The sequence below is a fragment of the Ursus maritimus genome, unplaced genomic scaffold (genome assembly GCF_017311325.1).
Source record: "Ursus maritimus isolate PB19 unplaced genomic scaffold, ASM1731132v1 scaffold_27, whole genome shotgun sequence".
NCBI lineage: Eukaryota > Metazoa > Chordata > Mammalia > Carnivora > Ursidae > Ursus > Ursus maritimus.
In genome coordinates, this window is record NW_024425230.1 from 33,009,097 (window position 1) to 33,021,872 (window position 12,776).

A 12,776-nucleotide genomic window follows, 5' to 3' on the forward strand; every position below is an offset into this window, starting at 1 on the left:
AAAAAAAAAAAAAAGGGAATGAATAGTGGCTGCACAGTTTACCACTGTAAATTGCTTAGTTTTTTTATGCCCCGCTTGGGAAGAAATAACAATAGACTAGAAATAACAGTATGACTTGAGTTCTTAGAGTTTAACAATTATGTATATATAAAGCACTAAGAAGTATTTCTGAAACAGTTTTGAAATTGAATCTTTATTTTAAATGTTGTGCTTTTTATTATAAATGTAAGTATTACGAGAGTAATTATTACCTTGGCTATATATTTTTAACATGGGAGACGTATATTAAGACTCAAAGGAAGGATATCCTATGTAAAATCCCTGTGAATGAAGAGTTATACTTTTGTGTAGAACTGTATTATTCATTCAGTAAGTAAAAAGAAAAGCAATTAACTTCTGATGTGTTTACAAAAACATACATTTTCCTATAACCCTCTGTGTGTTTATATTTCTTGTTTTAGATTTTAAAAATATTGGCCTGTAGTGTAAGGTTTGTATCAGTTAATTCTTGAAGAATCTTTTGAGTACTTGCAACATATTTTTGTTTAGCCAATGTTTCCTTGCAAAGCCAAGAAAAAATAGAAAGCCAAAGGAACAAAAATAGCTCTTATTTTTCATTGCGGTCAAACCTCATCAGAGGCTTTTTTATAAGTGTATCTGTTTTGCTCTTGACTTTGTTAGGAATAAACACAGAATGCTTCCTAAATCTGTCCTGTTTTGAGATCTATCTATCTGTCCACCTCTCTATCTCAGACATTGGCAAAAATATTTGTTAAAACTCACCAGAAGTATTACTCCGTTCATTGGTGTGTGTAGGTTTGGATAGTAGGCATAATAGACCTTCCTCAGTTTTAATCTTCATACTTAAATAATTTCACTCATGGCATTTAGGCACTTGAAGAACTCTAATTTGAATACATTTTTCTATAACATTTTCTAGGGACAAAGTTTATTTTTCCCAAATAACCAACTGCTTAACATTCTAAATCTTAACTTCTACGGCATGAGAGCTCTATCCTTATATGATAAACATTGTCATTTATTGTGTTTAAGATCTGTATTTACTTTGGAATTTAATGCTTCTGCTAATGAGGAAGGGTGAAATAAATAATATTACAAAACGAATGATACTTATTAAAATTGGAGAGGTGATATCCTGTCTCTATTCTTCATAAACTCTTTGGGTGCCTAGACAAGTTTTAGTAAAGGAACATTTGTTATAGGAACTTGTTATAGGAATTTGTTAAGAAGCCCCTGCAGTAGGGAGGGCTGTCTATACAACAGACTAGAATAGGCTCAAACCAGGTAGTCAGGAAATCTCATGAAAGCAGTACTTTCTGAGTCTTTCCGATTCCAGTTCTTTAAAGTTTTTTTTTTTTCCCTTCAGATTTCATAGCTACCTTTGGTCCTGAAGATGTTAGATTTATTATTTAAATAGTAATAATAATAACTATTATTACCTTTTTGGTCCATTTTTTATGTAGAGAAATTCCATTCAAGAAGGATTTAGCTTGTTATTGTCTTGGTCAGAAACCTGCTCGATGGCTTATAATTTTCCCTTTCCTCTGTTTGTTTCCCTGAGTCATACCTACATACTTCCAGTTGTACAGTGGAAGGCTTGAGAGATAAAGAAAAGCGGATGGGGCATAATGAAATAAGGATAAAGAAAATGAGAAAGGGAAGAGGGTCCGGGGCCAGGGATAGACAAGCTGGATGTGCAGCTTTTGTTTTTCTGGTTTATTTTAACGTTCTTCTTTGCTCTTCTATTACGTAAGCTCGAATTTGCTGTTATATAAGAGGGGGGAATAAATAACCTTTGGACTGCATGGAATGGGGGAAATATTTTTAATTATCACCAATCCAGTGAACTGTAGAACAGTTCTTAATTGTGCAGCCTAATCTGCAAGGAATGTTTATGCTTCGTGAGCTTTGCTCTGTGCTGTTCGCTCAGTTTTCAGCCGCGGCAGGGCTTGTCTTGGGTTGGAATGGGGACTGTTGACAATTGCAGAGTACTATCCAGTGCCTGTTCTTTGTTTCAATTAGATATTTAGGGCCGTTTGCCTAAACGTACATGTTGTTTAGTTTATATTTAGGATTCTTTTTCCCCCTGGGGAAGACTTTATTTAGTTGCCCCTGTGTTCTTGTTATTTGAAGAGCTTTATCTTGTGGATGTGATTGTGAAATCCCATTTTTGGAGGTGCCGTTTTCCTTCTACGGTGGACTTTTTAGTGTAGTTCATTGCCAGGTTTGTTCAGGTTTCTAGGTCTGATATGGGTGAGGTAGATTATAATATCGATTATGCTAAAATAATTGGTTAATCTTATAACATTTCAAGGCAAGTTGAGATTCTGCTGGTTATTTTTAAAATAAATTCTTGGAAATGAAAAAAATAGTACGTTGGGATGAATTTTTTTTTTTTTTTTTTTAGTCTTGATTCTAAAGTGTCCAAAAGAACCCTATGAAAAAGAATTGTCTTAGTCCTTAAAGAAATCTCACTTGAAAAACGTTAAGACACAACTGGGGACTCCCACTTTTAGGTCTGGTGGTACCTGCCCTCCGCTCCCTCATCTCATTCTGTGATCCTGCTTGCTCATTATATGTCAACCGTATTGGCCTTCTTCTGAACATGCTAAACTCCTTTCACCAGTTGTTCCCTCCATCTGAAATGGAAATTCTCACAGGCTGGCTGTTACTTTTCATTCAGATCCTGTCATCAATATCACCTTTTCAGAACTTTGGGGTTACCCAGTCTATCCACTCTAATATATCCCCAGCATTCCATTCCATCTGCTTCCCTGTTCTCACCTGATAGTCTCTTGTTTTCCTTAATTGTTTACCAGGTCTTATCCTATTAGAGCATCAAATTCCATTAGAAAAGAGCCTCTGGTAGTTTATGGCCTTGATGGTTGTGATGGTTTTATGGGTGTATACTTACCCCCAAACTCATTGAGTTTATGCATTAAATATGCACAGCTTTTGGCATGTCAATCATACTTCAATAAAGTGGTTTTTTTAAAAGAAGAGAGACTTAGGCTGGTTTATTCGCTGCTGTCTCCCTAGTGCCATGCGTGACATGTAGTAGGTGCTTCATAAAAGTTTAGATATGCAAATGTGGAAGTTTTCATCCTTTTTTGCTATAAAGGACATCCAAGCTTATGCTTAAAATTTTCAAATACACTTGTATTTTTACATCAAAGATTTGTTTTCAGATGATTAGAGAAGTGGAAATAGCATAATTAGTGGAAAGCACTGGACTAGAAGTTGTAATAATAGGATTCTTCAGTCATTCTGCAACTAATTATAGTGGACAAAATGCCATTATCTCCTAGTGACTCAGTATCTGCATATATAACATGAAAAGCAGTGTTACGTTTCACGAGATGAGGTGAGGAGGTTGCACGGGGGCAACGCTATTCAGGGATTTATAGGCTCTGTTAAGGAATTCTGTCTTTGTCCTACAGGAATGGAAAAGTGCTTAAGGATCTTAAGTGGGGTGGGGCAGGGTATACGGAAGGGAGTGCTAGTGGTAGTGATAGGACTAGGTTTCCATTTTAGAAAAGCCACTCTGGCTACAGTGTGGAGAATATAGGGAAAGGTTGGAATGAATATGGCCAGACCATTCATTGCTGTGGTCTGCTCACTAGAAGTAGGGTAATGATGGTGAACATGGAGATGAGCTGTGGAATTTGAGCAATAATGGGGATGTGAAATCACCAGGATTTGGTGATGGAGGACCAAGGAGAGAAAGCTATCAGTCAAGACTGATTTCTAGATTTCTGTCTTGTACAATAGATCATGGCATCATTTGCTGTGTTACCACAACTTGGAATAGGATCAGATTTCAGGAGGAAGAACATGCTTTAGTTTTAAGACCCTGAAGAATTGTCAGGAAAGTATTTGAATACATGGGCCTGGAGCTTAGAGAAACCTGGGTTGTGTGTGTTTGAGTCAATCGTGTATGGATTTTAATTGACAGTCATGAATATGAAGTGCTTTATAAACCATAAAGAGCTGCAAGTTGAGTTGGTATTTTCCTAATTTGTGGTGCTATTTCAAACCTGGTGATTTTCAGTAGACGGTTATTTTTTTCTATAAAACTTTTCTGATTTTTCTCTTTTGAGCTACTTCTATAACTTACACATAACTATTGTGGTATTATCACAGGTATTACGATTATATGCATGTTTACATACATATCTTTCTGTCTTTTTACACTGTGAGATCAATAAGAAAGTGACTGGGTTTATTTCTGTGAACTGCCTGAGACCAGGCCTCATGTCTGTCTCCTCCCTATGGTATACCCAACACCCAGCATGTAGCATGGCACATATCAAATGATCATACATATTTGAAAGTTGAGTGAAGTATTTATATCCCTTTAGACATAGATGCTCGGTAAATTTTTATTGAACAACTCAGTTATCCAGTCCTGTGGCAGTTCTTCAGTACTTGTTTTATAAACCTTGTATAAAAGACAAAACTGTCTTGCTACTTCTCTTCATGTTAATTTTTTTTTTTTTTTATTTTGGGGTTCATGGACTCCATATTTGTAGAGATCGGTGAACTCTCTGAAAATAAATGTGAATTTTTCTGAATATGTGCTTATAAATAATTCTTAATGGGGGATCCATTGCTTCCATCAGATTCTTAAAGGAGTCCATGACACCAAAATTATTAAGATCTGTTAATTAGATATTTTTGTTAAATAATTAGATATTTTGACTCCTCTTGGTTTTAAGCAATTTTCTATGAAAGTTTTACTGTTATCCTGTATATTTCTCTTTGGGATAATAAATAAAAAATTGCCTTTAGGTTAAAACTGGCCATTAGTCATTTTAGCTGTAATCTTTTGAGTCTACCTCTTAAATACAAGTATTTTATATGGATTTGCATATATTTTAAAGTGTCCTTATTTGCATCTATAAATTTCTTCTCAGGAGACCTTGTATGCTAAATATTGAGTAAATAAAGCAACTGTTGGACTCATGTAGGTTTAAAACAAATCTGGATTAGATCTTTTTTAGAATAGAGATTAGAGATTAATATATAACATTTTTAATAATGGTCTTTCTGCATAGTGGAATTATACGTAGGTTCTCTGTTTTAACATACAAACTGAAATGTATTATGGATTGGCTACACTGAACATGTATTACTTTTATAACATTTTTAAACATTTCATAATTTTCAAAAAAGTTATGAATTTATAGTTAGTTACATGTTAGTATGAGGGAGTCACTGTCAAAACTTTTAAGTGACTTTCTTTACGTTGATTTGGAGTTTAAAGTTATCATCCCGTTAGGTCTAGAAAGCAAAATAACTACTTGTGTTAGAATGTTCTATTTATTCTCTAGAAACAACTGTATTTTGACATTTACTGTACATACTTTGGCTTGCTCCATTCTGAGTTTGATGAATATTTTTTTTTCAAAAGACGGCAGTCCCTGACTTTAGAAAGGTATTTGTTATAATATCCAGTAAACATTAGTGCTCCGTAAAAAACTTACTGCTTCTTTTTAGAGTGCTTTTGTTTGATATCACAGGGCTTATCTTGTTAGTATATGCCTGTGGACTCACCAAGATATGTTGAAATGTTAATACCTTAATTTTAATCCAGAGAGGATTGAGTAGAAAGGATGTGTTGCATTTCCTGCCATATTAATGAGTCTGTGAAGGGCATTGGTGATAAGCAATATAATGTAATATAGTTTACAAATTTATACACCAACCAGATTTATTGGACCATGTATCAAAAGTGCATGAAATATACAGAAGTTGAGAAAATAGTTTAGTATAATGAATCCTGGTGAACCTATAACTCAGCTTGAACAGTCAATAACCTATAGCTAATCTTGTTTCATCTATACCCTCACTGTCTTGTTTTTTTAAATTATTAATCATGTTAATATTATTGTGAGAGACTGCATTTCTTTCATTTTATTTTTATTTTATTTTAATTATTTTAATTTTTTAAAAAAGATTTTATTTATTTATTTGACAGAGAGAGAGAGAGTACAAGCAGGGGGAGAGCAGGGAGAAGGAGAAGCAGGCTCCTGCTAGGCAGAGAGCCCGACATGGGGCTTGATCCCAGGACCCTGGGATCATAACCTGAGCCGAAGGCAGACCCTTAACCAACTGAGCCACCCAGGCGCCTCTATTATTTTTATTTTTAATTGTGATAAAAAGCATGTACAATTTACCATCTTAACCACTTTTAAGTGTACAGTTCAGTAGTGTTAAATATATTCACGTTGTTGTGTAACTGGTCACCAGAATTTTTTCATCTTGCAAATCTATACCCATTAAACAGTAACTCCTCATGTCCCTCTTCCTCCAGCCCCTGGTTACCACCATTTTACTTTCTTTACCACTTTACTTTATGATTTGACTACTTCAGATATCTCATATGAGTGAAATTGTATAGTATTTGTCTTTTGGGGGACTGGTTTATTTCACTTAGCATCATTTCCTCAAGATTCATCCATTTCGTAGCATATGACAGGATTTCCTTCCATTTTATGGCTGAATAATATTCCCTTGCACGTATATACCCTATTTTGTTTATCCGTTCATTTATCGATGGACATTTGTGTTACTTCCACACCTTGGCTATTGTGAATAATGCTGTTATGAACATGGGTGTATAGATCCCTCTTTGAGACCCTGCTTTAATCATATTGTAGTTCTATTTTTAATTTTTTTTTATTTTTAATTTTTTGAGGAAATGTCATCCTGTTTTCCGTAGTAGCTGCACCATTTTTTGTTTCCACCAGCAGTGCACAAGGGTTCCAGTTTCTCTACATCTTTGGCAACACTTATACTTTTCTGTTTTTTTTGATAGTCATGCTAATGAATGTGAAGTGATACCTCATGATTTTGATTTGCATTTCTCTAATGATTAATCATGTTGAGCATCTTTTTATATGCTTGCTGGTCATCTGTGTTTTATCCTTGGAGAAATGTCTGTTCAACTCATTTGCTCGTTTTTAATTGGGTTGTTTCTTTTTAGTTATAGAAGTTATAGAGTTATAGAAGTTCTTCATATATTCTGCATATTAGCCCTGTATCTAATATAATTTGCAAATATCTTGTCCCATTCCATAGGTTGTCCTTGCACTCTGTTGACTGTGTCCTTTGGTGTAAAGACGTTTTTGTTTTTGTTTTGTTTTTTTGATGTGCAGAAGTTTTTAAGTTCAATGTAATCCCACTTGTCTGTTTTTCCTTTTGTTGCCTGTGCTTTTGGTGTCATATCTCAGAAAAAAATGTCAAATCCAATGTCAAGAAGCTTCCTCTCTATAATTTCTTTTAAGAGCTTTGTGGTTACATCTTAAATTTAGGTCTTAATCATTTAAGTTAATTTTTGTATATGGTGTAAGATAAGGGGCCCAACTTCTTTATTTTGCAGGTGGATGTCCAGTTTCCCCGGTACCATAAGTTGAAGAGACTCTCCTTTCCCCATTGAGTAGCCTTAGCTCCCATGTTGAAGATAATTTGACAACATACATGAGGACTTATTTCAGTAGATCTTTATTTTATTTCATTGATCTATATATCTCTCTTTATGCCAGTACCACACTGTTTTGATTACTGTAGCTTTATAATACATTTTGAAATTGTTAAGTGTGAGACCTCCAACTTTGTTTTATTTTTCAAGGTTCTTTGGCTAGTTGGGTTCCCTTGAGATTCAATATGAATTTTAGGATGTGGTTTTCTATTTCTGAAAAAAAAAAAAAGCCATTGGAATTTTGACAAGGATTATGTTTAATCTGTAGATTGCTCTGGGTAGTATTGATATCTTAACAATATTAAGTCTTCCAAGCCATGAACACTGCCTTTCCATTTATATGTGCCTTCTCTAGATTCTCTCAGTAATGTTTTGTAGTTTTTCAGTGTATAGATCTGTCACCTCGTTGATTAAGTTTATTTTTAATTACTGTATTCTTTTTTTAAAAGATTTTTATTTATTTGAGAGAGAGAGAGAGAGAGCAAGTGTGCAAGAGAGCACAGGCAGGGGGAGTGGCAGAGGGAAAGGGAGAGGCTCCTCGCTGAGCAGGGAGCTTGATGTGGGGCTCAATTCCGGGACCCCGGGATCATGACCTGAGCTGAAGGTAGATGCTTACCAGACTGAGCCACCCAGGTGCCCCAAATTATTGTGTTCTTTTTGATGTTATTGTAAGTGGAAATGTTGTCTTAATTTCATTTTTGGATTGTTCATTGTTAGTGCATAGAAGCATGGTTGATTTTTTTTTTTTTTTTTAAGATTTTTTACTTATTTATTCGACAGAGATAGATACAGCCAGCGAGAGAGGGAACACAAGCAGGGGTAAGGGGAGAGGAAGAAGCAGGCTCATAGCGGAGGAGCCTGATGTGGGGCTCGATCCCATAACGCTGGGATCACGCCCTGAGCCGAAGGCAGACGCTTAACCGCTGTGCCACCCAGGCGCCCCAGCATGGTTGATTTTTTATATGTTGATTTTGTATCTTGAAACTTTGCTGGATTTGTTTCTCCTAACAGCTCTTTTTCTTGTGGAATTTTTCGGGTTTTTTTGTACGTATAAGATCACGCCATCTACAGAGGTAATTTTACTTCCTTTCGAGTTTTTATAAAATTACCTTTTTTTTTTTTTTTTTGCCTAATTGCTCTGGCTGGGACTTCCAATACTGTGCTGAATAAAAGTGGCAAGAATGGGCATCTTCATCTTATTCCTGATCTTAGAGGAAAACCTTTCCTCTTTCACCACTGAGTATATTGTCAGCTGTGTGCTTTTCATGTATGGCCCTTATTACGTTCAGGCAGTTTCCTTCTATTTGCAGTTTGTTGAATATTTTTATCATGAAAGATGTTCAAATCTTGTCTAATGCTTTTTCTACATCGATTGAGATGCTCATGTGATTTTTGTCCTTAATTCTGTTAATGTGGTATAGTCCACTGATCAGTTTTCATATATTGAGCCATCCTTGCATTCCAGGAATAAACCCCACTTGGTCATGGTTTGTGATCCTTATAATGTGCTGTTGAATTCAGTCAGCCCCCTGATTATTTTGATTCTTTTTGAAGCAAAAAGCAGACATAGGCAGTAAGCTAATAAATAAACATATGATGGCAGATACTGATGGCTATTATGAAGAAAAGTAAAACAGGGCAGGAAAGTTACGAGTAGTAGAATAGGAACACCTAGCTGGCTCAGTCAGTAGAGCATGCAGTTCAAGCCCAAACTGAGTTCAAGCCCAAATTGGGTGAAGAGCTTACTTTAAAAAAAAAAAAAAAAAAAAGGTGGTAGTAGTAGAGCAAGGCTGGGGTTGTTTAGATACAAGGTTTGAGGAGCCCCCCTGAGGAAGTGCCTTTTGAGAAAGTGAGAGAAGAATCTACAGGCATGGGGGACGGCAAAGGTGGGACTTGGAGCCTTTGAGAAATAGCTGGGAAGGAGGGAGGACGGAGAGGCTCAGGATGTCCGCAGTAGAGGAGGGCACATAAATCCTGTCTTCCTGAGCCTTAGTGTGGACAGTTCCTTACATGGTTTTAGTACTTGTTACAGATTTCCTCCTTTTTACTTCCTTTGCCTCTGCAGTCCTATTTCTAGAAAGAATGTGCTTGCTTTGTTAACCAAAGGACAGGGCCTGAGTTTCATCCCAGATTTCCTCTGAAGAAGGATGAAATAGAGTGGGTGCAGTCTCAGGGTCTAGCCAAGAATCCACTGTGATGTCTAATGTGATTTGGGGAAAAAATAATTGTCTCAAAAATAATACATTATGGTATATGAACTTACATATTTTATAATTAGAATATGTGCCTAATATTTTAAAGTTGCTAGGAAGCGGATTGCTTGAATAAGCTCGTGACAATTTTTAACTGGCCGCGTGATCTGTAGTATAGCAGTTACCTCCTTTCTCTAAACACTTGTGTTGAAACGTTTTGCGTTGCCATGAAAGTTTTCCCAAATTTGCCTTTTTGGAGGAAGTATAAATCACTGGCATGCCATTGTGGTAACAGAAGGTAAAAAACAGCCTGGAACTTGCAGATGTTTGTTGTTTTCCTTGATAACGTAAGGAACGTTGGTACAAGTACTGTTAAATGTCATAAAGAATGTAGAGTAGTCTGCTTTGTCCCCAGATGGAGTTGTATTTACAGTCTAGCCCCGTGTTCAATATGCATTTGCCTCCTTTAATTTAATCTGTTTATTTTTTGGTAATTCCTGAATCCATATAATTTGATTTTCGACTGATAAAATATTTACTTGTCATTTCAGGCAGGGTGCTAAACTTAGAAATTAAGAGTACAGAGATAAATTTAAAATTTGTCGAAAGTATTCATCATAATGCAGTCTATTTAGTGTCTTGGCAGTGCCTCTGGCTCTTCTCATTTCACATGTTAGGAGACAGACTGGCAGCAGTTGTAAACTGAAACCTGGTTGTGTGCAGTGAGCCTGATAAGGGTATGAAGGAAAATGGAGAAAATTTGAAAACGTTACTGTGTGTGTGTGTGTGTGTGTGTGTGTGTGTGTATGTGTGTGTTAAAGTGTGACACATTTGTTTAAAATAGAATTTTATATTCTGTTTATCAAGGCAATTATAACATCATGATAGATTCTAAGACTGAAACTGGTTTTAAACTTTGTCTTGTGGAATAGCCAAATTCTCCTCTGAACAGTGTTGTCATAATGTCGCTCAATGTATAATAAGCACGTTTTACAATGTGTTTGAGTCATTTGTCCCCAGTAGACCTGAAATTTATTACTCAGAGGAGAAGCATGCATTTACAGTATATTCTTAGCTGCCCCTTTCTATCACTCAGCTGTCAAGGCCTATGGAATCTAAAATAGAACCTGACCAATGGGAGGCCGTCTCGCCACTGTTTACGGGAGGATTCGGAGGTGGACAGTTTTATCACGCACGGCAGCGTCTGTGTTGCAGTGTTGAGACAGCAGGATGTAGAGGGCTGTTCAGATTTTCCAGTGGAGTCCCTAAAAGGGACAGCTTCATGGAAAGACCGCTTCTAAACAATAAGAAATAGGAGTTACGGTACCTGACTTGGGGCTGCTCTTAATCCAGTGCTGCTCAGCAAAGAAGATAATTTTCAAGCGTTATGAAGGCGGAGAAGGATCCCGAAGACGAAGAAAATATCGTTAGAGATCCAAGCTAAGTGTAGCCCAGCATGAAGATTGTGGAACAGGAAGATTTGTGAAGAGAGGGACGATTGATTCAGTGGTTAGGAGTTTGTCTGAGGGCGTGCTTTGTGAGCCACAGAGATTTGTAACTTAATGCGAAGTAGTTTGCTGCTGGCAACCAGACACTAAATCCTGTCTATGATGAACTGTTGGTTTTCTTGTGCTCCCAAGAACAGAGTAGGTATCCCTGCTGTCCAGTGTCACAAAGGACTCTCGGTTAGGCTTTCTGAACTGTATTCTTGTAATATGTACTGCTGTTTGATGAATTTTTGGTCTCTTTGTCTTCTATTCTTTCTGATGTATTTGATGAGCAGATTGGGGTTAGTGATAGCAAACAACAGTTCTCGTTTCTTTTTCTGGGTTTAACAGGCACATAATAGAATCCTAGTAATTGAGCAGTATTTCTGTTAACTGACAGTGGACCGGGATGGAAAACGGTGCTTGGTGAAGTGGAACTGAAAAATCCCATGATGATATGAGACTTGGATCATGTTTAATTATCTTCTAAAAAGCCTTACTTTAGGATTTTATAGGTTTTTTTTTTTTGTGTTTTAAAGAGCTTCTTTCTCCAGCTGGCAGTTTACTGGGAAATAAAGTTGAGATTGTTTTAACTGCAAGGATAAACTAATCAATTTCGAGCAAGTATCTATCTGTGTGCTAAACATGACTTAATCCCTAAGGCATTTTTCAAAACACAAGTCTCTTAAGCCTACATCTACTACCACTCCCCAATTTAGAGTCTGTAAACTGTTTGTTTTAAAGTTACAGAAGGGGGAATGCCTAAAATGTAGTTGAGACTTCGAGCCAGTAAATAGGGCTAGTCTCAGAGTTGACAATTGGAGCTTTAGGAGGAAGTGGGCTGATCTCCAAATTTAACGAATTTGGAGACAACAGTGCTGAAGCCTGTGTAGATACTTGAAACAGAGTCCACTGAAACACTGCTTTTCAGGAGTAGGTTAAAATTTTAATGTATTTATCTTTTTTCATATTCAGTTTTCATGCTTATTTTCACTTCAAGTATTTAAGGAAGACACTGGCTTACTCTGCTAGAAAATTGGTGTTTTGTGTTGCTGTTTGAAGGGGATAGGTAATATAAAGTAATCCCACTGATCAGACAGAGGATATGCTTCATATAAGAGATTCATTTTTTTCTCTCTCAGATATTTGTTATGCTATTTGTGGACACAGGAATTGCTTTGTCAGTTTCAGTGAAAAATAGGCACATCTTTCTTTGTTCTAGAAATAGTACTGGGCTTAGTACAGAATTTAGCAATAAGTTTACTGTATAATATTTTAAAAGGCTAAAACCTTACTTGGTTAAATAGTATGTATTTTAGTTCTGGGCTCTACATTTCCGCCTACTAAGAAAAAAAACTAAGTTATTGGCCTCAGAATGTCTTGCATACATTTTCTCTAAAGTTAAAAAATAACCTTGATACAATTAAAATGTGTATCATGTGATACATCCTCCTGTTCAAAAAATTGCCTTTGATCTTCCTCTGATATGCATGTACTGAGTTTTTGTTAAAATCAAAAATCTTTTTTAAACAAAAACAATATATGTTGAATGTAAAAAAGAAGGAAGAAAATGAAAGTCACCTCTAATCCTAT

The 12,776-nt window shown here is 36.1% G+C and overlaps 1 protein-coding gene across 2 annotated transcripts in view; it reads left to right on the forward strand.

Moving 5' to 3' along the window:
- UACA (uveal autoantigen with coiled-coil domains and ankyrin repeats) overlaps positions 1–12,776 on the forward strand; it is a 92,572-nt gene that overhangs the window by 37,324 nt on the left and 42,472 nt on the right. Inside the window, exon 1 of one of the 2 annotated variants that reach the window (XM_008708529.2) lies at positions 10,900–11,342. The exons of the other annotated variant lie outside the window; for it this stretch is intronic. Within the exon in view, the coding sequence (XP_008706751.1) occupies positions 11,304–11,342 (39 nt within the window). The 5' untranslated portion in view covers positions 10,900–11,303. Of the gene's footprint in view, positions 1–10,899; positions 11,343–12,776 lie in introns of those variants that run through there. 2 annotated transcript variants of the gene reach the window in all.